This window comes from Ascidiella aspersa, chromosome 3 (genome assembly GCF_963924565.1).
Source record: "Ascidiella aspersa chromosome 3, kaAscAspe10.2, whole genome shotgun sequence".
Classification (NCBI taxonomy): Eukaryota; Metazoa; Chordata; class Ascidiacea; order Phlebobranchia; family Ascidiidae; genus Ascidiella; species Ascidiella aspersa.
The window spans coordinates 2,154,075-2,181,844 of NC_139449.1; the positions used below are offsets into that span (position 1 = coordinate 2,154,075).

General features: G+C 34.1%; 1 protein-coding gene across 1 annotated transcript in view; it reads left to right on the top strand.

Annotated features, from left to right (window-relative positions):
• Positions 1-370: 370 nt before the first annotated feature.
• Positions 371-27,770, top strand: part of LOC146158067 (cholesterol transporter ABCA5-like) — a 47,442-nt gene continuing 20,042 nt past the window's right edge. The window contains exons 1-22 of the mRNA XM_083385649.1: positions 371-1,286; positions 2,067-2,239; positions 3,109-3,172; positions 3,686-3,836; positions 4,816-4,913; positions 5,256-5,392; positions 5,661-5,747; positions 6,238-6,379; positions 7,245-7,430; positions 10,438-10,582; positions 10,971-11,133; positions 12,120-12,286; positions 13,319-13,515; positions 15,915-16,034; positions 17,681-17,819; positions 18,403-18,493; positions 18,696-18,835; positions 19,702-19,842; positions 21,827-21,981; positions 23,877-23,994; positions 25,665-25,781; positions 27,263-27,387. Coding sequence (XP_083241775.1) covers positions 1,206-1,286; positions 2,067-2,239; positions 3,109-3,172; positions 3,686-3,836; positions 4,816-4,913; positions 5,256-5,392; positions 5,661-5,747; positions 6,238-6,379; positions 7,245-7,430; positions 10,438-10,582; positions 10,971-11,133; positions 12,120-12,286; positions 13,319-13,515; positions 15,915-16,034; positions 17,681-17,819; positions 18,403-18,493; positions 18,696-18,835; positions 19,702-19,842; positions 21,827-21,981; positions 23,877-23,994; positions 25,665-25,781; positions 27,263-27,387 — 2,937 coding nt within the window. The 5' untranslated portion in view covers positions 371-1,205. The remainder of the gene's footprint in view (positions 1,287-2,066; positions 2,240-3,108; positions 3,173-3,685; positions 3,837-4,815; positions 4,914-5,255; positions 5,393-5,660; positions 5,748-6,237; positions 6,380-7,244; positions 7,431-10,437; positions 10,583-10,970; positions 11,134-12,119; positions 12,287-13,318; positions 13,516-15,914; positions 16,035-17,680; positions 17,820-18,402; positions 18,494-18,695; positions 18,836-19,701; positions 19,843-21,826; positions 21,982-23,876; positions 23,995-25,664; positions 25,782-27,262; positions 27,388-27,770) is intronic.

Genomic DNA, 27,770 nt, shown 5'->3' on the forward strand with positions numbered 1-27,770 from the left:
ACGATTAAAACTGCTTCCTGCCTTATTTATAGCGAACCGGTCTGTGAAATTTTGGGTTACGTTACTTACTACAGTAACTGGCCTTTTTTGGCTTTTATTTTAATCAAGATTTTCTGATTTTTCTGCATTTTAGCGCATTTTTTTACGCTTGTTTTTAAATGCCTTGTAAACATTTTAGACAAATTAAGCTTTTTCGCGTGTCACGTTTTATTGAGTCAGACTTCTTAGGACAAACCTAATTAAGTAGGTCATTACAGTTTTCAATTGCTGAAACACCCTAAAAAGAGATATACTCACTTATGTGTTAATCAACTATGTTTTAGTAGCCTAAAAAGAGCGTTTTAGACGATTTTGTTTTCCTATCATTAGCCTAAATGTTTATATAACTTTTAATCATTTCACGAATTCTGCAATTCGATGCCGTTAGTCATACTTAACCCCAAAGAGATTATAATCTCTTTGCTTAAGCCCACCAGTTTTAAAAGCAATTTCTGTGCAAACCTCATTTATCAAAATGCAAGCCTAAATTTCAAATAAAAGGGTTCAATTGTTGTAGGATTAAGAAAAATAGTAACTTAAAATGCAAAATGTCATACCGGTACCCCTTATGGAAAATGTTTTTTTGTTGTTGTATAATGAAGTATTATTCAATTTGGGACACAGCTACAGTTTTGTACATTTTTTTCTCGATTTTAAAGAATCCTCCATAAGTATTATTGAGAAAGGTAAAGGTGATTGGAGAATACACCGAAAGACAAAATTAATTTGATAATATTTCGATATTAATACCTTAAACACAAAACCTTAGTCTGTGTTTTGGTATTTTTATAAACAACAACTAAATGTTTACTTGTTTCCCAAAATAGTATCCTTGGAAACAGTCTAGAACCCTACCACATTTTAGTCTGGGGATAATATTGCTAACAATATTTAAGTTTTAAGGGTGTGAGTTTAAGTTTGTGCTCGGGTGGGTCAAGTATTATTATTATATTTATTCTGTCATATTTATTTCTTCCTTGCAATTTTAATTTTAAAACGTTACTCTAAAAAAAGTTTTAGGGTTCTACACCAGCCCCTAGTCTAGCCATATTGGTTTTGAAGAGTTAATAACTTATTAATTTATTTTCACTGAGCTGCTGTTTTGTGTTGAAAGGCTGCAACCTAGATTGTGTTGAATTACTGCTTCAACCTGCTGCCCTGTCAAAATGGGGTTATGGCAGCAGACAACCACCCTAATGTACAGAACCTATCTGCTAAAGAAACGGATAAAAGGCATCACCTTTCAGGTATTTTGTCTGCATGACAACTAAAGATTGTGCCTATAAAATTCTAATTTTGTATTTTTTTTTACTCTATTAGCCACACACTTTAGGTTATGCCATTAAATAAGATGTGAGTTTTTTATGTATTTGTTGTACATGTAAGACTTTAACATGTACATTTTATAAACTACCACTTAAAAGAGGGGTAAGATGGAAAATAATGGGGCATCTAAGTGATTGTGCTTAATAAAAAATGCAGCATCCAAATACATCAGGTTAGCTGCTACGGTTATTTCAAACAAAAGAAAGCTTCTGTTCTCTTTTGTTATATATATATTTGTTCCTTAATCTGGTGTGGGACTCGCTGTAAATGGTGTCACGACAAAAAGTATTCTTTTGTCTTATAAGACTGTCTTTTTGTCTTATAAGGCCCCCCCCCCCCACACACCTTGCCTAAAAGGCCAATTTTAGTGTAAACCGTTAACAATACCTGCTTTGCCATGCAACAACTATGTGCACACAAAACAGAATGCAGATTAAATTATTGGAAAATTACTTTTAAAGAATAAATTCACAGTTGGTGCACAAAATCTATAAATATATATAAATACATACACACACTAAAATTGAAAAGAAGTTTAAACTATTTGAAAAACAATTTGGTAGGACAAAACTTACAGACAGCAAGTGAACATTTTGTCAGTGCTTATTATTGGACACTGGCTGACTGGCGAATTAAATATCAAATCTGAATATTCAGGACAACTTGCTGTTACTCTACTTTTGTTGCAAATTATTTTGCAGGAGGTCATCATGCCGATATATTTCGTTGTCCTACTTGTGATCCTAAAGGTCGCAGCGTATAAGCCGACTTTTTATCCTATGACCCCAAACAACTACAGCACCCCGCTTCTCCGAAACCCAATCTCCAATGCCTCAACTTTTTATGTGGCGCCAAATTTTCCTGACGCAGAAAGGTATGTAAACTGTAAACCTTATATGGGTATAATGTTGTTTTTCATGGAAGTGTAAAAAATGGATTTAAAAGCGATTTATGTGTATGCATCAAGCAATTTAAATTATACCAAATACAAAACTTAACAACCCAAAAATTAGCTCATTTTAAACAGTGTTTCTCAACCTGTGGGCCACAACCTAAAAGTATTTTAGTAAACAGAAAAGCTATGTAAATGATACATAACGGTAAGTAAAATGTTGTATTGTTTTTCATGGAGTTAATTAAATCACTCTAAAAGCGATTTTGTTGGTTCGCTACAATTATTTTATTGGTTAAATTTCTTGAGATTGGTTTCTATAAATATTTCTTCAAAATTTGATAAAACTTGGTGAACTACGAAGACATGGCTCATATAAATTAAATTTGCAGATATAAGAATGGTGTCTTAAATCTTAAGTTTTGTTTGTAAAACTTAAATGAAGAGATAGTGGTTGCAAACTTTTCAGTTCTTTGTACGCTGAGTAATTGAGTCGCAACAAAAAGGGTTGAGGAACTTTGATTTAGATGCAAACGATTTTATTTCAAATTAAGATAAATTAAACAGAGTGAAATTTTAAAGTTTTTCATCTGTAGAAACAGATTTTTAGTTTCTACATTTTTACTTATTTTAATCTGGAAATTTCCCCATATCATTTTCTATCTATTGGAAATTTTATTTTTAGTAGTCTTAAAAAGCTTCTTTGCAGATAAAAGTTGATTCAAGGTAAATTCCACCCACATATTTTTACTTATTTATAACTGATCCTTGACTTGTAAATCCTACTCGTTATCTGTTTCATAAATAACCAAGCATTTAATTTTTATTGCCATATACTGTTTTCTTGTTAGGTTAATGAGTTACATCAAAGGAAATGTTCTAACAGGATCAAACTACACTATGTTCTCCAACCAGGTCGGTAAATCACATATAAAAATTACCAGTGTTGTAAACAAGTCATTTTGAAGTGACTCAAGTCCCAGACAAGTCATTGAAAAATAACTTAAGTGCAAGTTGAGTCTTTTTAAAATAACAAGACAAGTCCCACTCCAAGGTCGTCAGTTTCCCAGGTCAAGTCATAATTAGAGCAAGTCAAGCTTAAAGCCATTGATTTACATGTAAATAAAATGTTGAACTATTATATGTAAACTTGTACGATTATGAGCATTGACTCAACTAAAAAAAAAATAGCAACATGTAAAAAGAAAGCTGTTTTATGTAGAAAAATTGAAATAAATAACCAAATTTGGTAAAAAATGCCAATTTTATAAAATATATTTTTAAGGAAATACGTTGTAGGCCGGTAAAATTAACCCCTTGGTCGACGTTTGGTGCAAAAGGCCCTTAATATTTAAAGCTCCCCGCTTTACTTAACTTTCACCTCGCATAAAAGTATCTCTAGTTACTCTTTATTTACTATTGTTTTAGGCTGATATGGACGCAGCTTTTCTACTTGTAGCTAATTCTTCCTCTCCACCCATCGGCATTTACTTCCCGGAAAGTGGCGTTGCCACAAAATATGCGCTGCGATTTCCCTTTCAAAGTGTCCCTGGCGAGGAATTGTACGACTACTCTCCTGGTAATTTGTGCAATTCTTTTGAAGCATTACCAGATTTGATTGTTTAGCAATAAATGCTATTAGCTTTTTTTGTAACTTATTTTTTACAGGTAGAAAATATAAGTTTTTTTGGGGTATAAAGATAAATGCCTGGTTTACCAGATTAGTTCTTATTTGTTTGTCTCTTTCGTTTGTTTTGACACAGAAAAAAAAATTAGACTAGAGATTGACCGGTAAACATTTTTTGGCCAATATCGATACACAATTTTTTAAACTTTTGCCAACCTTAACCAATACTAATTATTTCCAATTTTGGGATGTGATGACGATTTAAATGTATTGAAAATCAAATCAATTCAACAGTTAGTTTATCTACCAATTCATTCAACAAGTCCTAGTTTGCATATTAACTTTGCATCATGCTAACAGCTGCAAACCAAATTCTATTGTGACGAATTTCAAAGGTGTGAAAATAGAAAGTTTGTTTGTTTTTGAATTGAAGCTACATATGTTTTTGCAAAATCAACCAAAAATTACAGATACCGATATAATGGTAGGAGCAGAATATCAGCCGATATTTTTGAGTAACCTGTATATTGGTATTGGTATATCTCTATCACATCTTGTTAACATATTTTTTAAGCTAACCACCCATTTTATTAGGCACATTTAAAGAGAAGGTTCTCTTGTATTTTTCTTTGTGTATTTTCCATATATTGTACTACAACCATTCGGTGTCATTCACCCTAAAGAAGGCGATTTAAATAGGTTGCCGAAACGTTGGTTAACAATTACAATTACCAAAGGAGCTTTTTTTTATTATTAATAAAGAGTATATGTTATGCATATTTTTTTTTAAGGTTTCTGTAACAACGGATATACTGGTATATCTCTAATTTAGTTCACAGGGACATCCTTACCGCATCCTGTTTTTAAAAGCTAACCATTAACATGGCACGTATAAAGTGAATTTCTTATGCATTTTTCCCTTCTTTTTAAGCTTCCTGTCGGAACGGATCAGATTTCTGCAGTGCTGATGATTATTTAAAGAGTGGTTTTGTGGCTTTACAAAACATTATAGACTCTGCTCTTATTCAGGTTGGTATACATTTAAGCCAACGTTTAGAATTTAGATAATTTTATTTGTTGTTACTCTTATTTATTATCTGGAAGTCCCTTTTTGTAATAAATGAGTTGATTCAACCACTGTGTTAGCGAATCTCAATTTAGTATAATGATTAATGACTAAAATATATTTTCTTTTTAAATACAAACAAACTGCTTCATAAGTGTTGGTTACAGTTCTTTAAGAAAGTATTGAATTTTTAATAACTTTTTTAAGTTTTGTTAAACTAACAAAAAAACATTGTATATGACTAAAAAACATTGCATAATTCTTCAAAAGCTGTGAAAAATTATAAATTATTTCTTGTTTCATAGGTTTTTTATAATTCATCGTACGAGAGTCCAACGATAGCTACACAGCGATATCCAAAAGCAGAGGCCTATCAGAACAGTGTTACTTTTCAATTGGTCAGTTCACTCTACCTCGTCATTGCCTTTGCACCTTTCATGATGTAAGTATGTTGCAAATTGCAGTGTTTTTAAATTCAGTGTTTTTTGTCCAAAGATTGTACAAAAAACTTTTTTTTTTTAAAAAGATCTGTGATAACTTTATTAAAACAAAAATGTGTTAAACTCTGTTTAAATTTTAAACTCTGTTTAAAAACTATTTGCAAAAATATCGAAAAAAAAAAACCAATCTATAGGTAAACGACTTGAAACTAATAACCTATGCACAACAACAAGTAAGTGCATCAATAACCAGTGTTTGTGTTATTCCAGGATGTTGTTGATTTTGGTCGTATTTGAAAAAGAAAAGAAGATTAAAGAAGGAATGAAAATGATGGGTCTTTCAAGTCTTGCTCTTTGGTATGGTTAAACTATTTTAAGTAACTTTCAATGTTTTTTAGTATGTGCCCGATTTTGAAAGACTTATTGACCGAAGAATTGGCGTATTCAACAAAAAATATTTGTCGAACGAACAATTTTATAATTTATTTATTTAGATAGCACTAGATAAAATCGCTCTTCAGTTTAAAATAAGTAATAAATCGACGTTTTGGCAACAGATAGCAGATGATCTCGTCAGGGTTAATAACCAAAACGAAGTGAAACATAAAGTTAAAAAAAACAGTGAAACACAACTTTTGTCAAGGAAATATATATTTCAAACGTTAGTCAGCCTATAGATTAAGGCAGGGGTTCTTAAACTGGGGTCCATGTACCCCTTAGGGGTCGGCGGTAAAAAGTTTATGAACCCCTGCTATAGATGGTAGAAACTGTGAAATAAAAGGACTATTCGAATATCAAAGCAGGTGTCATTTTGTTGTTTTTATTCAAGTTTTTCTTTTATTTTTAGGTTGTCATGGTCCATTGTTTACATCATAATCATATTTGTGATGACGATGGTTATGAGTCTCCTGTCAAAATTCGGACAGCTCTTTCCAAACTGCGACTTTCTAATTCTCTTCTTGCTGTTTTTCTTCTATGGCCTGAGTCTTGTAAGTAAACACACATGTGCAAAAATGTTGAATATTTCATATTTTGTTTTAAAACCGATAGCCTATATTTTTAACAAAAAGCGCCGTTTTTTTTAATACTAACAGTTATTTGTTGCAAATTTAAGGCAAAAAACAATTCTTTGGGCACTGGTTTCGAATCCTACCACATTGTTCAAATATTATTAAATCAACGCACATTATTATTTTGGTTAGGGTGCGAATTAGCGTTGGGGTTCGGGTGGTTTAACTATTATTATTATTATTATTATTATATTTATTGTCCCACTATCCCAATTTAGATTTTTATAATTAGGCTAATACCAAATTACGTTATAACTATGCTCAAACAACTAAATAAACGAAATTCAACATTTAATGGCAATTTGCTTTTTATTAGGTTAAACTTCCATTTAGCTGGAAGTTTTAGTAATCCCCAGTTTTTATCTACTTTTTTTGAAAAAATTCAAAGTAGAAATTGCTGCCTTGGGCCTTGAATCGTGGCGAAAACTAATCTGGTATCGAAATTTGTTTTTACATAAATCATTCGCAACTTGAATTAATAAGGTAAGTCTTTGTTTTATCTTTCAATAAACAATTGATCGTATCTTCCATTCGTGAATTTAGGCTTCGAATGAGTCTGGTTTGAATTTTCCTACGCGGAAATTACGGCGCTGCTCGTATTTTTAGTGGGCGGTTCTCGTGTTTGTTTAGTGGCTTCGCTAGTAAATCTCTTTTAGAACTGACTATTTGCCCCATACATGATTATTTATTGATTTGAGTTATTATCAGCGTTTGGATTGTGTGTCAGCCAAAAGTGTATAGTGCGCAATGTGCAAACACCACAATATCAACTTAATTATAACAGGAAGCGATGGGCTTCATGCTAAGCACGTTCTTCAGCAACCCAAAGTCTGCTGGAGCTGTCGGATTTCTTCTTTCAATCTTCATGTCCCTTCTAGCCCTGCTGCCGAGTCTAACAACTATCTCTGTGTCGGCTTACTGGGCGCTCAGTCTACTTTCGCCAGCTTGCTTTGCAATCGCAATTGGACAGGTGAAACTAAGTAGAAGTGAAATACCATTATCTAGATTTTTTCCCTTTCGTTGGGTCCTATTGAAAAACCCTTTTTGCGACTGAGAAACTAAAATGTCGTTGGACAAAGTAGGATTTTTGGTAAAATCCGAATTAGATTTTGACTAGAATTAGAGCACACAAGCAATTTAGAAATTAGATTAGAATTAGAATTAGCCGCATTTTGCTCTAATTCAAAGAATTAAAAACTAAGATTATCTAGTTACCCAAGTCTTCTCTAAATGTCACCATAACTTTTTTGCAACAGACTTGGACATACGGATTTTTATGAATAAAATTGGAGCATTTCATTTTTTTTTTCAAATTAGAGTAAAATTAAAATTAAAGCATTTCATTTTTTTTAAATTAGCGTAGAATTAAAATTAGAGCATTTCAGTTGGGTCGCCGACTGCAGTATAGTTGGCATGGTTCGATTTATTAAGATTCCTTCTCATAACAATTTAACCAATACGTATAAAAATTACAGAAGCCGTACGAAGATGGTTCGTGTTAAATATGTTCGAAATTCTATGTAAATATATTAAGTTTCGATCAAAATGTTCAGTAAAAGAAGAATTGTGTCATCTAAACAAAAAGTTCAGTCAAGATAATTTGGCCACTAACATTTGCTGCTTTTGTTATACGCTTAGTATTTTGGGAAGGTTAAAAACAATGTCTTCGCTCGCCGAGCATTGTATTGTATAGCCGATTTGCACAAGCTAATCCATCAGGCATTAGGCTGAAAATTACTAACTGCTAAAAAAAGAATCAAAATCAAACGTACGTAGGCTTTTTTTAGTGTGTGGTTTAGCCACGAAATCAATTATTTACCACGGTCGTATTTTGACCGTAAATGTCTTGGGCAGTGCTTCTCAACCTCATTTCTTTCGTGGCCCATTTAGGTTGCAAAAAAACTCTGTGGCCCACAAGAATTTTTTTTAAACACAGCAGAACATATTTCAAAACAAATTATTTCTTTAACCGTGCATTGGTGAGATACTTGCGGCTGAACAATAAATTTACATTCCTTTTAATTCCTCCCCAAACCATTATTCCCGTAAAATTAAATACAGTGACACAAATGAAACCAAATCTAGCTTTTTTAAATTGATATGTGGCCCACCTTAAATGTTCTCATGGCCCACCAGTGAGCCATGACCCACTGGTTGAGAACCGATGATCTAGGGCAGGGATGTCCAACCTGCGGCCCGCCTAAAATTTTTGTGCGGCCCGCTAGTCATTTTCACTCCATAGTAGTAATAACTCTTTAGAGCAATACTTAATCTTGAAACTTAATAGGTTTTGCGGCCCATTTAATTATTTCAAGTGTCAATGCGGCCCACTATAATAAAATGTTGGACATCCCTTATCTAGGGCAAGTAGACATTTTAAAGTTCAACCCTGTTTTGGCAAGAAAATTAAAGCTTCGCGTAGCACTACGTATAAGAAAAAAATAAAATTAAAATAATTAATAAAAAAATATATAAAAGTCACCATATTTTTTGGGCTTTTACCATTCACAAAAAAACGAAGTACGTGTGATTTGTCATTGTCACCATAATGGTCTATGACAATTTTTTTAGTGGCCTTGACTGCATTTGTCTCTTTAAGGCAGTGGTTTTCAACCTGGGGGTCGAGACCCCCAGGTGGGTCGTTTGCCTTTTCTCTGGGGGTCGCGAAGACGACAATCAAAAATACAAATCACTATTGCTAGAATGCCAATTAATTAGCATAAAATATAACTTTAATGATATTAGTGATTGTTTAAACAGTTGAATAAAAGTTGAATATTCAAACACTGAGCAGCCAGAAGAAAAGTTGCGAGATAAACTTTTTTGAACAGTACACACTTTTAAAGACAGAATTCACAACCTAACAAGTGTTTACTGTACTGCAAAAACGTATTAACGTTGTGACGAGATTAGTTATCACAAATACTGATTATTATTACATCACAATAACGATTATCATGACGAGAAATATTTGGTTATGTTGTCACAAATATAACGTGGTATCTTAATACTGTGTCACTTAAATAAATGTTTGTGCCATTTTTGTGCTATTGCGCATACACAAATGCATATGCCTGAAAGGGGGTCGTTAGTTATATTGGGTTGTTAAAATGGGTCGCGTCATGAAAAAGGTTGAAAACCACTGCTTTTAGGTGATAAAATTTTAATGAGCTGTTGCGACGCAACGTTTTAAACTATTGGAATACAGTTGTAAACATAAAACATCTGCAGCATGTTTGTTTATTTATTAGCAAATATATGTAACTGTTCAATAATTCATTTCGCAAGCGTTGAGTGCAATAATGCATTTCAGTATAATATGTAATAATTCTTCACATGTTCATCCCATTGAAAGTTATACAAATAATCCATTTTTGTATTTTAATTTTAAATATTTATGTGTTTTTGACGTTATGAAAAGTAAATAAGTCTGCTCTAATTTCACGCTGGTTTATGTCATACCAGTCTAGTGCTGTTAAATCCAGTGATAATGTCGAGTCAATTCAAAACTACTGTTAAAACAGATTTTACAGAAACTTCAAGTAGGTAAACATTTTAAACGTTTCTAGTAACTCTTTCATTCGTTTTAACGATTATTTAAAAAGCTACTTCTGTATGGGCTTTAATATTCATACCCAGTTCCTTTTTAATTTATTTATATTTTAATTTCTATTTTTCTTTTTATTTAATGAAGTGATATACTTTGGTCATCACAACACTGTTTTAAACCAATAACAAATACAAAAAATATATTTCAAATTTTTTATTTCATTTTTTTTTCAATTTTCGTCATTTTTTTCTTTTTGTTCTTTTAATTAATAGTTGTGAAAAAAAAGATATAGCCCTAGGTTATCACAACAAAATTCAAAGCAATAACAACTTGAAACTTTTTTTCAATTAACTTGTGGTTTATTTTTATTTTAATCTCAGGTGAAAAAAAATCTATCTTCAATTTTTTTAATTTTTTATAATCACAGGTTGCTGTTCTTGATTTATCGACTGGTGTTACTTTTGCCAACTTATGGAGCACCCAGTATCCCATCGGAGTAGCCCTTGTAATGTTGCCAGTTGATATCGTCATCTACTTTGTGCTTACACTCTACTTCGACAACGTGGTGCCTGGTAAGCGGTTGTTGAAAAATTGTTGGTTTTTATATTTCGGTTTATTTATTTGCTCTTATGGTGTGACTGTACCGATTCGGGGTTAAAAATAGAGATTATTAGTAAAAAAATATATAATCTAAATTTTTTTAAATTAAGTAAAAAGATTAACGTGTTCTAAAACGCTAGAAAAACCTAAAGACAACTGTAGTTTCATAACCTATTAATAGCATACTTTCATAAACATAATTTTCTAAAAAAAACCTAGTATAGTGTGGCATCCCTGTTATTGCAATTTACTTCGTAAAACCGAAGAAATTTTTTTTTTTTTATTATTTTTTATTCGCATTATAATTCCCCCGTTTAAGAAAGATCAAAAAAGATTATAAAAAGTCTTAATTCCCAACAGGCGAATACGGCCAGCACAAGTCTCCAATCTTCTTCCTAAAACCTTCATTCTGGTGCCCGACCAATAAGAAAACAACGCTACAGCGACAATATAGTACTGGACCTGACCTTTCCGATCACATCGAGCCAATCGAACAAGAACTGGTCGGCAAAGAAGCAGTACAGTAAGTGTAAAGCAGTGTCCGATAATATTGGATCGGAGCTAATACTCGATGGCAAGGGCAAGTGGAAGTATCGGTGATCGTCCTATACTAGCCTTTCTTAACCTGGGATAAATTTACCCCAGGGAGTAATTTTTTTCGTATTAGGGGGTAAATGAGCTATTTATCAAAATATCCACATCAGCTGACAGGACAGAAAAATTGTGCAAGCCGTAGGTATTGGTGGCCTACTTTCCTAGTTCAGATTAACTGCTAATTCGAAGTTAGCCTATAAATTCTTTATCATCTAGTGTCGGTAACATTATTTTTCGCGATGATGGCTATTTTAGTTAATTGGCAACATCCTTATCTCTTAATAACTTCATTGTTTACATCATAACTGATATAATTTGCTACTGTCGTTTTAAAAAAATGGAACCATTTTATATATTGGGGGTAAATCTGATATTGATCTTTGTTAAAAGGGTAAAACATACAAAAGGTGAAGAACCCCTGTCCTATACTATCAGTGCCAATTTAAACTCACATTATTTGTGCATTTTATCCTTGTTTTACAATATTTTGTGCCTTATGTATAAAGTTGTTGGCAACAGTTATTGATTAATGCTGACAGACAAATCTTGTTAATATTTTATCTTTTTAATCCAACGTTTTTCACTTTCAAAATAAAAATTTCTCAGTAACCTAGTTCCCTAAAATTGTATGCTTATTCTGATCATGGTCCCTGTGAACCAAAAAAAATATTAAGTGAAGAACCTCTGAATAAAATAAATACGAAACTATTTTAGTGAAAAAATAAATATAAAACTCGCTTTTTGTCTATTTGTCCCTTTTTGGAAGCAGAATGTTAAACATTGCCAAGGTTTACAGTAAATATTTTCAGTGGTCCGCGTTAAAAAGGTTTTAAGAACCCTGATTTAAGCAAACCAGATATTAACCCCCCCCCCCCCCCCCTACACACAAAAAAAAATATTTTTTTTTCTACGCAGGATCCGAAACATAACCAAGGTGTACAGTTCTGATGGCATTCTTACCAAGCAAAGTGAGCCTACTGTGGCGGTGAAAAACTTCTCTATGGACATATACGAGGGTCAGATTACCGCATTACTCGGACATAACGGGGCCGGGAAAACAACGCTGTTCAACATACTGACAGGTTTGGAGTTTGTGTGTGATTGCTATACGCTACAGTCGGTCATTTTTGGCCTTGTACCGTTAAAAATAAAATCCTTTCACCGCTGGGAAAACAAACTCTTCAAAATACTTACAGAATTGGAGTTTAATAACTCGTGTGCTATTCCTGTAAGCCAAGGGTTCTTAAACTGGGGTCCATGGACCCCTTAGGGGTCCGTGGACTAGTTTAAGGGGGTCCATGAAGTTATAATTGAAATATTAGTGTATATTTAAGAAGTAATCAAATTATTAAAGAAAACTATTTAATCAAAAATAAAACTGTTTTTCACTAAATGTATTTAGACTCCATTTCACTTTCGCATTTTTGGATCAAAATCAGCTAATTTATGAAGTCTATTTGTATTGTGACGTCAACAAATATGACGTTATTTTTTATTTTTTGCCTACAGTGGTCTACGCGAGATGAAAGAAAATTTTAGGGTTCCGCGCTAAAAAAAAGTTTAAGAACCCCTGCTATAAGCGAAAAGTCATATTTGGGTAAAAAGTGTTTTAAATGTCATTTCAGGGCTCAAAAAGAAGTTATGACATATCCAGAAATCTAAGTAGTTTTTTTGTGACTTGTATTTTGTTAAAAGATGTTGAAGTAATTAGGAAAATCAGATGAATAACAATTTATAAGATCAGGTTAATAACGTAGAAATAGGGTATTTTTTTTGCCTAAAAGTTTAAAAAAAAAAGCCGCGTGCCGGGTTATATTGCTCAAGCGATGTAACAGTGGTAGTGCTACAGTGTAGATAAATGAGTAAATTACCCACAAAATCACTTTTTTTAGGTTTTACCGATGTAGCCCCCCCCCCCCCCCACAAAAAAAAGTGAATTAACAGTCGTTGTGGTTGTTATAACGAGATCTGTGAAGTCTACACAGTTAAAATTTAACGGCTCGCAGAGACCTTTCTTAGTTTGTTTTTGACCCGCAACTAGAAAAAATGTTGCCAACCAGTGGTGTAGATGTAAACATTAAGAGTATGGTCCCCTAATTATCACCCTTTTACAGGTTTCACCGACGCAACCAGCGGTAGTGCTACAGTGTACGGGTATGACGTCAGCAATGCAGGTCACATGACCGAGATACGTCGGATGACCGGTGTATGTCCTCAACACAACATCCTCATCGACCAAATATCAGTGGAGGAACATCTCAACATCTTCGCAGGGATTAAGGGACTCAGTGGGAAAGAGGGAAAGGCAGAGGTAAAAAAATACTAAAAATAAAAAAAAAAATTCCAATAAAACTAATATATACATATATATACTTGTTTTTCAGTTTCTTTTTTAAAGTAAGGATAATAAGTTTTTTTTAAAGATTTTTGTAAAGGTAAATATTTGTTTTGTTGTTGTGTAGAAAGGTTGTATTAAATTTAGCGGGGAAGCTTGATTTTACCTTTATATATGTGTTTTGCTCATTTTGAGATTTCTATCTGTTAACTAGTTAATAAAATGTTTTCAAAATCCAAATCCGGGCAAAAAATAATTTGTATTACAGAGGTTTATAGAAATATTTTTTTTTTAATTTGAAGCAAGAAATGTGGTGTAAATTTTAGCGGACAGACCAGTTTTTTAATTTTGTACTTTTTAGTCGGGCAGGGTAACTTATATCAGCCTGTGCTGAAGCATCTTAAAAAAATTACAGCTACGGAGCTTGAGCCAATGATGTTTTAACGTAGCTCCGTTGCCCTGGCTTAAAAAAACGATAGCGGTTTTAGTCCGATTTTGTTTTTATTGTGTCCTGATCGATCATTGATTGATTTGTTTGCCGTGAGCTCACGTGAAACCGCAATCACGTGACCTTATTATTTACTCCTGTTATTTAAACTTGGTCGTAGTATAACTGGGACTGTTTGTTCGACGATTTTGTTTGTTTGAGATCAATTGTTAATACGCGCGATTCAATTCTTGTCAGTTCAGAAATACTTAACGGTATCAAAGGCCTATCAAAAGGAAAGGCCATACCTCCTGAACCAGTGTTTCTTAAACTATTAGTGTCGACCCATTATTGGGTGCTGTTTGATTTAGTTAAGTCGCCGACTGCTGTACTTTACATGGTTAGGTTTATTAAGATTGGTTCTGAGCTTTTTCTCCGACATTTTAATTTTTAATTTTTTTTTTATTGATTTAACGACAATCAGATGGCAGTCTTACGACTAACGAAAACCTTTTTTCGTGACATCAATTACAACAAGTAACAAAACGGTTTTAAGGAACAACACGCAATGACTCAATATTGGACACTAGAAAGAATTTACATCAAAATCTACGAGCATGAGACAAAGAATACATTACAGAATTATCGACAAACAGAGAACAAATTGCGCTCATTAAAACATACATTTTGACATTTTGGAAGACAAAAATCAAAAACGTGGCTGCTAATAAACTACCGACCATTTATTCGTTTGTTTTATCGACATTGTTTTACTGTGGCTCTCCAGCCCTATTTTGACCTCAAAAATCGATAGCGGTTTTGGTCCAAAAGTACTTTTATTGTGTTCTGGCCGATCATTGATTCATTTGTTTGCCGTGAGTTCACGTGATACATCACGTGTGAACCGCAATCACGTGACCTTATTAATTACCCCTGCCGTTTAAACTTGGTCTTATTAGCTTGCACCGTTTGTTTGCGCTTTCATCTTATGTTTTGCTGATTTAATAATAATAGTTCAGCAAATATAGGTTTGGTCGTCAAAGTTTCGTTGTTATACTTACCCTTAGTATTTGGGTGGCCGTGAAAATAAGGTTGATAAACACTGATTTAAAGCTATTTTTCCCCCATTTTTGACAACGTGAATGCAAAAATTGGACATATCTGTTATGTTTTATTTCGCGTTTACCTGATTTGGCTTTGCAGTATATTTTAGCTCATTTTAGCACAATTACGTTTTTTTAATGAACCCCTAAACCTATTTGCCCAAATCACCAAAGTTGATTTAAAGGTTCACTGAATAGAATCGGGGGCCCAAGCTTCGCTGTCATAATATTTAGGTCGTCACAAAAGTCTTTGGCGTTTTTTAGATTTGTTCTATGTCCAGTAGGGTTGTTCAAAAAAACACTCAAATTTCAGTGGCGACCCCCTGGAATTGTTAAGTTGCGTCTAAAAACGCCACAAACCAAATCTGAGCACGTTTGGTTCAGTATTGACCGCGCTACGTCAGTTTGGAAATTCAGATTTAGGATAAAATTTTTGAAAAATATTCGTACGAAACAGCCTAAACAAATGTTGTTGAAATGTGACGTTTGTACCACGACTATTCACTTTTTTACTGCAAAACAGATTTATTTATAGCTATTCAATTAAAAAGCAATGTAAAAAAAATAAATAAAATAAAAAAAAATAAAATTCAAAAATTTTAGCCAAAATGTGAATTTTCAAATTGACCTAGCGCGGTCAATACTGAACCAAACGTGCTCAGATTTGGTTTGTGGGGTTTTTAGACGCAACTTAACAATTCCAGGGGGTCCCCACAGAAAGTTGACAAAAAAGTGTTTTTTTGTACAACCCTAATGTTCAGCCTAAGTTATGTGTTTATAAAGTGCTGCTAAAAAAATAAATTTCCTTGCAACGTTTCTAATATAAACCGCATTTTTTCGTTTAGATCGAACGAACCATTAAGTTGGTTGGATTGGAAGATCAACGTCACACTTTTGCCAACAAACTGTCGGGAGGTCAGAAGCGAAAACTGTCGGTGGGAATCGCTGTGATGGGAGATCCAAAGGTACTGAGTGCTCTCAGTTGTAATGACTTAAGTCAATGACTTGACTTAGGAGCACTTAGTCACTGTTTTCAAATTACTTGACTTGACTTAAGTCACTGTTTTCAACTTACTTGACTTGACTTAAGTCACTGTTTTCAAATTACTTGACTTGACTTAAGTCACTGTTTTCAAATTACTTGACTTGACTTAAGTCACTGTTTTCAAATTACTTGACTTGACTTAAGTCACTGTTTTCAAATTACTTGACTTGACTTAAGTCACTGTTTTCAAATTACTTGACTTGACTTAAGTCACTGTTTTCAAATTACTTGACTTGACTTAAGTCACTGTTTTCAAATTACTTGACTTGACTTAAGTCACTGTTTTCAAATTACTTGACTTGACTTAAGTCACTGTTTTCAACTTACTTGACTTGACTTAAGTCACTGTTTTCAACTTACTTGACTTGACTTAAGTCACTGTTTTCAAATTACTTGACTTGACTTAAGTCACTGTTTTCAAATTACTTGACTTGACTTAAGTCACTGTTTTCAAATTACTTGACTTGACTTAAGTCACTGTTTTCAAATTACTTGACTTGACTTAAGTCACTGTTTTCAAATTACTTGACTTGACTTAAGTCACTGTTTTCAAATTACTTGACTTGACTTAAGTCACTGTTTTCAAATTACTTGACTTGACTTAAATCTTCATAAAAAAAAAACATTTCAATCTCGGTAAAATAAATTCACAAAATCGCCGAAAAACCCCCGCGGCATTTCCAGCACGTTTGTTTGGTGTTGTGACTAACCAGACAGTTCGATAACCAAAACGTGACATCTCCCCCCTCGATATTGGTGTTAATGCTGTGTCATCCAGCCGTCGTACTGTTACGTCATAATTAATTGGGCCACGGGCGACGCGGTCGTGCTGTGACGTAGCAATTAGGACGCCGCGGGCCAGACGCGCCACTAATATGAAAGCAGCCGAAACCGGCTTTTTGTGTCTGGTACTTGCGTAAAAATACACTTTACAGCCGGTGTTTTGGTCTGTCAGCGGGGTTTTTTTGTTCATAAAATATGTGGCGCCGTTTTTTTTTTTAGTAAAGTTGTCAATTAACTGTTCGACTAAACAAATCAATTATTACCCCCTTTTCTATAAACTTTTAAAGATTTTTTTGCTCATATTATTCTTGTCTTTTAATAGCTAAAATACTTGGATTTGAAATTTCGGTTGGTAAACCTTGTATTTTACCTGACGCCATCGATAAATGTTTTCCGTAATAGATCATAATTCACCCTACATCCCAAACAATTTTTTGTTAATTGCTGGATCTAAGAGTTTGTTATCGGTATTGAGTATCGACCACGATCCGATAACATCGGACATTTCCAAACTTACAGTTCCGCCCTTCCTGCTATTCAAATTTTAATTACTAAAAGTGATATTCAATAAAGTATAAATTAATAATAACTCAGATCATCATATTTTGCTGCACATGGTTTTCATTATGACCTCACGGACCTTTCTTATGACGTTTCGTGACTTAATGTTTACCAAAATGTTCGCTAGGCAGGCCAAAAAGTGCTAAGAACCCATAAAATACGGCCACCACTGATAAAAAACGTCAAAAACCACCTTAATTTTGAGGTTTTTTTTTGCTTTAGATTCTGATCCTTGATGAACCAACAGCTGGTATGGATCCTTTCTCCCGTAACAAACTATGGGACGTACTTCGATCCCGTAAAGAAGGGAGGATTACTCTGCTAACCACGCACTTTATGGACGAAGCTGATATCTTGGCTGGTAAAGCTTCTTTTATAACGTAGTTTGTTTAAATAAATACAAGTTTTGTTGGGGAATACTTGGTATATTAAATGGTAAACACATCTTTTACTGGTTGGTGTTTAATTTGTGTAATACTAGGGTATTATTTTAGCATTTAGTAGTGCACCATTTGTTGAGCTGACCATATTGAAATTTCGTGGGTTACTAAATATTATTTAATATTTTTTAGAAATAAATCCTTGGTGTATTAAATAGTAAATATTTCTTTTACGAGTTCCTTGGTATTTTTTTTACGAGTTCCTTGGAGTTGGTATTTTAAATACCAAAAACTCAATTTACTAGTTAGTAGTACGCCATTTGTTGAGCTAACTTAATTGAAACGTTGTACATGGTTTAGTGTGAATTTCTAAATTCGCTTTTTTATCAAAATTAATACAGATTATTTAAATATTTTATTAAAAGTGTAGTTCGCACATTTTCAGTCTGTTTATAAACTTATTTTCACGCCAAAGATTTCACTCGCAACCCAATAAACTAAAAATTGCACCAAAATGATCCTCAAGGATTCTGTATACAAGAAATATGTTTTGTTTCTCTTCAGACCGCAAAGCTGTGATTAGTCGAGGAAGGCTTCGTTGCGTTGGTTCTTCACTTTTCCTCAAAAACAAGTACGGAGTCGGTTATCATCTCGGGTAAGTTGCTGCATAGCTTTAGTGCAAAAGGCAATGCTTTGGGGGTCTGACAATATCGAATCGAAAAAGAAATAACCTTCAAAATTGATGGTTTGCTTGTAAAATCGTCGAACGACATAACTTTAAGTCTTCTCACAATAAAACCTACAAATATTCAATTGTGTAACAACCCTGAAATGTTATTATTTGTTATTTATTGCAGAGTTGTTGCCAAATCGAGCAGCAACCATGAACCAATCACTGCTTGTGTTCATTCGCACGTGTCTGGTGCGGAACTACAGAGGTCAATCGGGTTCGAGCTGGGATACACTCTACCACTTGCACAAGTAGCCAACTTCGCCGGTAAGTTACGGTTCATGTTATCAAATAATTAAATACTTTTCTTAAAGAGTATAGTTGTTAATTTTGTGGTTCAAATAGCATTTTCATAACAATTTTTTTTCACAATTTTGTTTTTTTTGCAGTTTAAATATTTATATAGGGAAGGCTCTAATTAGGAGTCGGACTCGGGACTCGACGGATTAAGTTAATTAGGCTGATGTCGGATTTGAGATTTTTGTAAGACAACACGAATGTCGAGTCGACAAAGTGTATTAATATTAAATTCAAGATAACAATTAAAAAAAAGTGTGAATTAGACAAGAATAAAAACATTAATTAGTGATTAATTTAATTTTATAAAAAAGGCAAAAATGAAACAATATAGATCAAGTAAAAGAGTATATGCGGAAATAAAAACGTACACCGAACAAACGATTGCCCATATGATAACCATGTTAGGTGTCAGTTTACGTAGATCAAAGTAAACCAGAAAGTTAAAAAAAAATTAAAAGTAAGTTAAAAAAAATGTTTTTTTTTTCCCGCAGACTTTTCCCAAGATTTGGAGGAAAACGGCGACAAATTTAAAAATCATTAAACTTAAACAAAAACACACAAAAAAAATAAAATAAAAACTGAAGAAATAAATTTGAAAAAAAAATTAAAAAAAAACTAAAGTAGAAAAAATGTAAAGATATTTAAAAATCTCCACTGCGACCTTTTTTCTCTTTCTAAGTCTTGTTCCGAAAATTGAGGAAAACGGCGACAAATTTAAATTTATTAAACATAACAGACAAAAATAAATAAATCAATAAAAAAAATATAGAAAAAACATCTAAAACATTAAAGTTTTAAAAATTTCCACTGAAACCCTTTTCTGCTCTCTTAAGACTTGTTCCGTGATTTGGAGGAGAACGGTGAGAAACTGAACGTACAGAGCTTCGGCGTTTCCATGACAACTCTGGAGGAGGTTTTCCTTAAGATCGGGGAAGAAGACGAAGCTGATGAGGACGCGAGCGACGCTGACAATGGTGGGTGTGTGACGTAACAGTGGGTCTGGAATGCGCGGGGTTCGACAACAAGACACTGCCAGGTTTTGCTTGGGTTGGGAAATGTAAGATTGGCATGAATTTTGCGTTTTGGTGAAATTAACACAACCATGAATTTCGAATAAACAGAATGAGACGTCACTAAAAAAAATTTTGGTAGTTTTAAAATATTGGACTCTGTCATATATCGACTAATTTTCTACTCAACAAAATATTTTAGCGGATGTTCTGTTATATTTAACAGTCTAGTAATACGAGACCACATTTTGGTTAAAATCTTTAAAATGTTGCAACTTGGTCGTTATTTCGTTGCGTTTTGATAAATCCAACATAACAGTGGTGGGTGTGTGACGTAACAGTGGGCTTGGAATCCGCGGGGCTCGACAACCAGACACTGCCAGGTATTGTTGCTTCGTTTGGAAAATATAGAAGTTTGACTTGAATTTCAATAAAACAAAGTTTCACAGCAAAGTTTATAAAGATGTTTCTTAAGATGTTATTGTGTTGCTATAAATTGACTGTATTACAAAATGAATGCTGTGTGTGTAAAAAATATTGGGTTAAGTTTTCATCTTAGATTTACCGCTTAAAAAATAGAAGTTCGACTTTTTTGTGACACCATAGCTGAAAAGAATCAAACATCACTAGAGGGGTTGATCCTTTTTTTTGGAAATTACCTCACTACCTCCGGTTTTACCGGGACTGACGCTCTTTCATTGAATGATACGGTAGTGCTGAACACCTTTAATGTGAAGTTGCTGGTATTAACATAATGTAGCAAGTATTTGCGTAGGGTTGTTTTAAACGCACTAACTGTGATTTTTTAAATATAGTTAAAGTTTAAAAACTGCACCTTAACATAATGTCATCAAATTAATAAATACGATATCAAACGAATGCTCCTTCCAAGGAAAAAGAAGCTGTTAAACTCCCTTAAGTGTATAAAGCTCTGTGAAGTGTGCATAGAATTGCTTATAGCACGTGTGCAAAAACTGCCATAATACTCTGTAAGAAGGTCGCAGTCCGAAGTGATTTTAACTCGAAAGTCGTTGTTTACAAATCCCTTAGTTTAACCCAGTGCTTCTCAACCTATGAAAATTGGGTCGCCGACCGCAGTAGTCACATGTTTAGATTGTTTCTGAGCAAACATTCTTAATTAAGCAAATTGAGGAAGCAATACAAGTAATGTCTTGTAATAATTATTAAAATTCGAAATTCTTTATGCTAATGCCTAGTTTTAGTTCGCTCACAAGAAGTTAGCTTTTAGTTCTCTCACAAGAAAAACTATTGGGTCGCCAAAGCTTAGTCGTCATACTTACATTTAATATTTGTGTCGCCGCGAAAAAAGGTTGAGAAGCACTGGTTTAAGAGCTATCCCGCCAGTTTTACTGCTATAATAATAACGGCCGTTTTAACTCCACCTTCTTTTATCGGTTTAATTATTTACTATTTATATTGGCACAAAGTTTTGCGATTCGTGTGGCGTACAACAGACTATTGTCGCATAAAGTCGAATATAAACCTGTTCGACCCAGTTTGAACAGAAGTGATCAAATTTGGTTGGCTTGGTTTGGAAAAAGGAAAAAAGTTTTTCAAGCGAGCATTTCTGTTATTGGCAGATGAGTTGCAAACATTATAAAGTAATTTTGCAACTAACTTTACTCTGACTTAAGTATTTTTTTTCAAATGACTTGACTGGGACTTAAGTCATTTTACAACAAATTAAATATGACTTAAGATGTTTTGTTGCAAATAACTTGAATATAAAATCATTTCAAAGCGAAATGTTTAAAACACTTTTTCCTTAACCACCAGGACCCCTTATCCCGACTGGAGCCAAGTGATTTTGTAAAAACAGGTTCTTACGTTAATTAACTTGTTTTGCACATGACTTGTCTATGACTTAATTTTTGTTAATTTCATTTTAACTAAAATATTTCCAACACTTTTTCTTCACCCCACCCAGGGCCCCTCCTACCGACCGACTCATCATTACAGAAGCCACTAAGTTCAGCGGCTGTTGGTTTTACAAACTCCGGGTACGGAACAAATGAGAATGGGACGGAGTCGGTCGCTGTACGAGTTCCTTCAAACTCCGCATTTAATCCAAGAGATTCCGAGGTTAGTGCCATATGTATGGAAAAATTATTTTTGCTGAAAAAAAATATTTTTAGGGTGTTTTTTACGAAAAAAATCCGAATTTTTTTTAAAACGTAAACCTTTATTTTATGATTTTTTTTAATTTTCTTTGATTTTGTGTTTTTTTTTAAAGATTTCCATTTTTTTATATTTTCTATTAAGATTAATAAAACATTGCTACTACCTTTGCTACTATACTATCTAAATTTAGGTTTAAATTAGGACAACTTTTTAACAGGATTTTAAAAATCGAGGGCTACATAAGAGTATCTATTATATTGTGTAATGGTTTCGAGTAAATTTATTTTAAAAAGTTTTATATATATATTTTTTTTATTTTTTTTTAAAGACTATTTTTTATCGCTTACGGCAGGGGTGTGCAACCTTTCACACTGCCGGGCCAAATATGTGTATTCCGATTAGACCACGGGCCACTTGCATATCTCGTCGCCTACCTGCTAGACCAGTGGACGGCAAACTTTTTTTGTCGCGGCCCAAAGTACTCTTTTCAGAGCTATTGAGGGCCCACTATGTAAAACCACTACGAAAACAGTGGCGGATTCAGGGGGATATTTGGTTTTAAGGTGAAATATTGTACAGTGCTGAATGACCAAAACACTACCATGCTATATAAAACATTACATAAAAAGGAATATACGCGCAAAGCGCGAAAAATTTACGTTTACTTAGAGTTAAAGTTGGCAAAAAGTATAGTTTTACAGGCTTGCCAAACCACATTTGGTACGTGCTGGGTCTTTCCAATCTGAGACAATTTAAAACATTATATGCCACACCAATTGTTAAAATAAAGTGCAATGAATGTACGACTGTCATGCGGCCAACAACTACGGTACATGATAACACCAAGCTATTCAAAAATAACTCACGGTCCACAGTTAGCCTACGACTGTGTTAGTGACTACGGTACCACAAAAAAATTGCTTACACACGTACGTTGAACCGAACAATGTCACCTTAAAAGCGACAAATTTTCTCAGCTGTGGAAATTTATTTAGATCGAGGCGTTCGTGGAAAAAAACTACTTTTAAGCTGCGCTGAGAGAAATTATTTTCTTTTTTTTACAACTCACATGAACATTGAAATTGAAAATAAAACAATTACATTTCAAATGAGCGAAAAAGATCAAACGGACATTTTTAATATGCTTTGTTTACATGGCCACAAGTAGCTATTCTAAAGCATTTCAAGAACAAAAAATTTGCAGCGCTCAGTTCACTTTCACACAAAGTTGTGCACTTTCCGCAACAACATCCAAAACACATTTTGTAGTTTTATTTTGTTAGCAGGTCACATTCTGTTCTAATATGTTAGCAGGTCACATTCTGTTCTAATAATAATAAACTAAAAATTTACATGCTCTATAAGGCGACCTAGACTAAGCAACAGTTAGGAAGTTTCAATATTTTAACGGTTACCTGAATGTTTAGTGGTGCGGGCAAAAAACCAAAGCACACCGCGGGCCACATATTGTGGTTCCGCGGGCCGCATTTGGCTTACGGCATTTAAAGAGATATTGGTCGATGCGATACCGAATTAATTTTGGAATTTTAGAAATGTTTTGCAATCTAACACGTGAATTTGAACCTTGTTAGGTCACTTAAAAAATTATAGAACGACCGCCGGTAACTTAACTTCCTAACGCAAAAACAAATTTTGATAACCTGGAAAAAAATATTGAACGTTTTAATTTTATAAATTTCGCCTTGATTTAACGTACAGTGGTACAGTGGTACTTTGGTATCAGGTAGTTTTGGCCAAAAATCAGGTCTTGGTATCGGATTAAAATCCCTAAACAAAAAAACAAAAATATGATAAAAAAATCATAAAAGCTGTTAAAAACACCTTTTTCTTCTCAGGGCGGTGAAAGGAATTGGTTTTCGATCTACAAAGCGATGTTGTGGAGAATGTTCCTCGTCTATATCCGAAATCCCGCTGCTGTGTTCTTTGGGTTCCTACTGCCTATCGGACTCGTCAGTAAGTTGCTACCAGTATATAAGAGAACGAGTCAAACTTGATTATTACTGGGACTTATTACGGGTATATTGGATTCCTAACGGGTTCAAAATTGAGTATTTGGACCACCTACAAGCAGTGGTGGGATTTAAATATTTTGTCAGCCGGTTCTACCACAAAAGTCATGTTTTTCAGCCGGTTCTATCACAAAAGTCATGTTTTTCAGCCGGTTCTATTACAAAAGTCATGTTTTTCAGCCGGTTCTATCACAAAAGTCATGTTTTTCAGCCGGTTCTGTCACAAAAGTCATGTTTTTCAGCCGGTTCTGTTACAAAAGTCATGTTTTTCAGCCGGTTCTATCACAAAAGTCATGTTTTTCAGCCGGTTCTATCACAAAAGTCATGTTTTTCAGCCGGTTCTATCACAAAAGTCATGTTTTTCAGCCGGTTCTATCACAAAAGTCATGTTTTTCAGCCGGTTCTATCACAAAAGTCATGTTTTTCAGCCGGTTCTATCACAAAAGTCATGTTTTTCAGCCGGTTCTATCACAAAAGTCATGTTTTTCAGCCGGTTCTATCACAAAAGTCATGTTTTTCAGCCGGTTCTATCACAAAAGTCATGTTTTTCAGCCGGTTCTGTTACAAAAGTCATGTTTTTCAGCCGGTTCTACCACAAAAGTCATGTTTTTCAGCCGGTTCTACCACAAAAGTCATGTTTTTCAGCCGGTTTTGTGACAAAAGGTCGTACTTTCCGGGAAATAACTAAAGTAGTTGCAAGAACAGGAATGTTGCGCACTGTGAACCGACTGTATCCTAACAGCCACACTAAAAAGCAGAACGTCTCATGACTTAGTAAGCCGGTAGTAAGCCAAAACGTTGGTAGAAAATAATATATATTGCCAGAGGAACCTGTTTTAAATATACTATGCCTGGTAGCAACAGCATATTTATTGTTTCATGACTTGTACTTATAACGCAACAAAAATATTTTCAGACAAGTATCACAAAAGAAAAATTGCTACAACTATAAAAAATAACACAATGTATGACTATTACATGCGACCATTACACATTAAAAAAACAAACACGTGAGCTACTTGGATCTCAAAAATCAATGTAAGGTGCAAAATGCCATTGACAGTAACCATTAATGCCAACCGGTTCGCTGATCTTATAAAATTTCGTGAGACGGTTCTATAGAACTGGTGCGAACCGACTGAATCCCATCACTGACTACAAGTATATTAGTGATACAAACCCGAGTGGGAGTGTTTTTGGAACAAGACCACTCCAATTCGATTGCCGTTAATTTTGTTTTTTTTCTTTAAAGTCTGAAACATTTACATCGAGATTTCATCTTGTTCGTATTGTCTGACAAATTGTAATATAAACATTTCAGAACCATTGATGGCTAGTGGATGTTTTTCGCGTAAATTAAATTGTGGTAAATAACTGCAAAATTCGTAAAAAACTCCAACATTTTTTTTTTCAAATCGTCGCAGAAAATATTTAAACTACCGAGGTATTTTCAAATAATGGTAAGTTTTTTTTCTTCAGTTGGAACTGGAAGTGCGTATCGAAATGTCTTCATCAAGATGATGTCGATTTTTTTCGAATTTTGACATTTACTATTAAAAAAAAAACTCAACCAATATATGCATTTCGAAATAACGACAAATTTTCCGTCTTCAGTTGGCGCATGCGCAGTGCTGAACATCACGGTCCCCTCCGATAGTGCGGTCGATCCCTCCCTAGTGGACATCAACCCCTCAGCTTACAACTCGACTCTACTCATGAAGAACTCGACCGGTGAGTGAAGTAAGACTTGATTGCTTGAAAACTTAGGGTACAAAGTCTTCTAAAGTAGTGGTTCTTGAAATTTTGAGATACGCCCGCCTTTTACAATTCTAACAAAACTCGCGCCCAAACTCGTATCAAAATCAAAAAGCATTAAGCACAGCAATTTATTTCGGGGTAAGTTGCATCAATGCGAAGGATCGAACTGTTTTTTAGATACCAAATGTTTAATTCTAGGATTAGAAACAGGGAAATATCACATCTCCTTAATGTTTAGTCATATTTCATACAGAGTTTGTCAATTTTTGTCAAAGTCTATTGCAATACTAGAATAACTAGAATTTGCCCAGACATTAGCATTGACAAAATCGTATTAAATAACATGAGCTGTCTTCCTAATGCTTTCGCAATATTTTAAATTTTGAAGAAATATTGATCAATCTGAATAAATACACGCTAAGAACTCGACCAGTGAGTTGGTTTAACAATGTTGTGTTTGTAATTCAGAGGGTAGAAACTCTTCCGCGGTCAGATTTGGGCAATAGAAATATTTTTAGCATTTCTAATTAAATTAGAATTGAAAATATCGCAAGTTAGGCAATAGCACGCGTAAATTGAATTAATATAAACCATGTCTTGTATAGCCGAATATTATGTCGTGAACTAGGTATGTCCGATAATTTCGGATCGGGGATGATGCCAAGTGTCAGTACTTGTCCGATACTAGGGTGGTACTATGTTTTACGACCAACGCCTTGTCTCTATACCAGGGGTTCTGAAACTTTTTTTACCGCGGAACCCTAATTTTTTTTTTTTGCTTTGCATGGACCCCGGTAGGCAAGAAATGCTCCAAAATGACGTCATAAATTGACGTCACAATACAAATAGACTTCATAACTCTGTTTATTTCGGTCCAAAAAATGTGAAAGTTAAATGGAGTCTAACTATACATTCAGTGTAAAACCGTTTAATTTTGAATTAAAGTGTTTTCTTTGAAAAATTAATTACTTATTAAGTATACACTAGTTCTTTAATTAGGCCTTCATGGACCCCCTAAAACTAGTTCACGGACCCCCAAGGGGTCCATGGACCCCAGTTTCCGAACCCCTGCTCTATACCTTAAAAAAGTAAGTTTTTCAAAAAGTATTAGCTTACTAACTTGGATAAACTATTACCACAAAAAATAATGTTTGCCTAATAACCGAAAATAAACAGTTTTGCTCGGACGTTTGAATTACATTTCTATGCTTGTATGAGCATAGCAATGACGTCATGATATCGAATCGCGATACTTTTTGTCAAAAATATCGGTCACTAGTATCGAACTAAATATCAAGTACCGGGCGACTCTAGTCGCGAACAATGCGTTAAAAAACACTTTATACTTGCTTTAACTAATTTTTCCACCAAATTAAGTTATCTCGCCAAACGTAAAATGAACGCATTCAATGGCAATTTGCATGCTAAAAAAATATCGCAAAACTTTTCTATAGGTTTCTCGCTGGATTTTTTCTTGAGCCAAATCACCAACAAAACTGTGGAAATGAGCGATCTAACGAACCTAATCGACGCCAAAAACGAATTGGCATCAGATATGTTGGAGTACACAGCTACCAAGGTAAGTCAAGTAACTTTGTGACTAAAGTATTAAAAACCGTTTTTTGAGATCATTTGGTGAAAGCAGGGCTGTGGAGTTGGTTAGAAATAACACGAACTGCGCTCGAATGTGTGATTTCGTTGAGTCCCGAGTCCGGCTCTGACTCTACAGCCTGGTTCCGCCAGTTTAAGTAATTCAATAAACTAAATATTCACAAATTCACTCTTAAGAGTGTCATATAATCCATACATCCACAATACATGGTTGGAAAATATCCACTGTTATGTTATTCCACCTTTACAATTCCACTTGGCCGCCATATCAGTTTTAAAAGTTGATACTGCGCATGCGCACGTCGGACTCTGGGCTCCGGCAGTTTTACTCAATACGAGGTCTCACTTGAG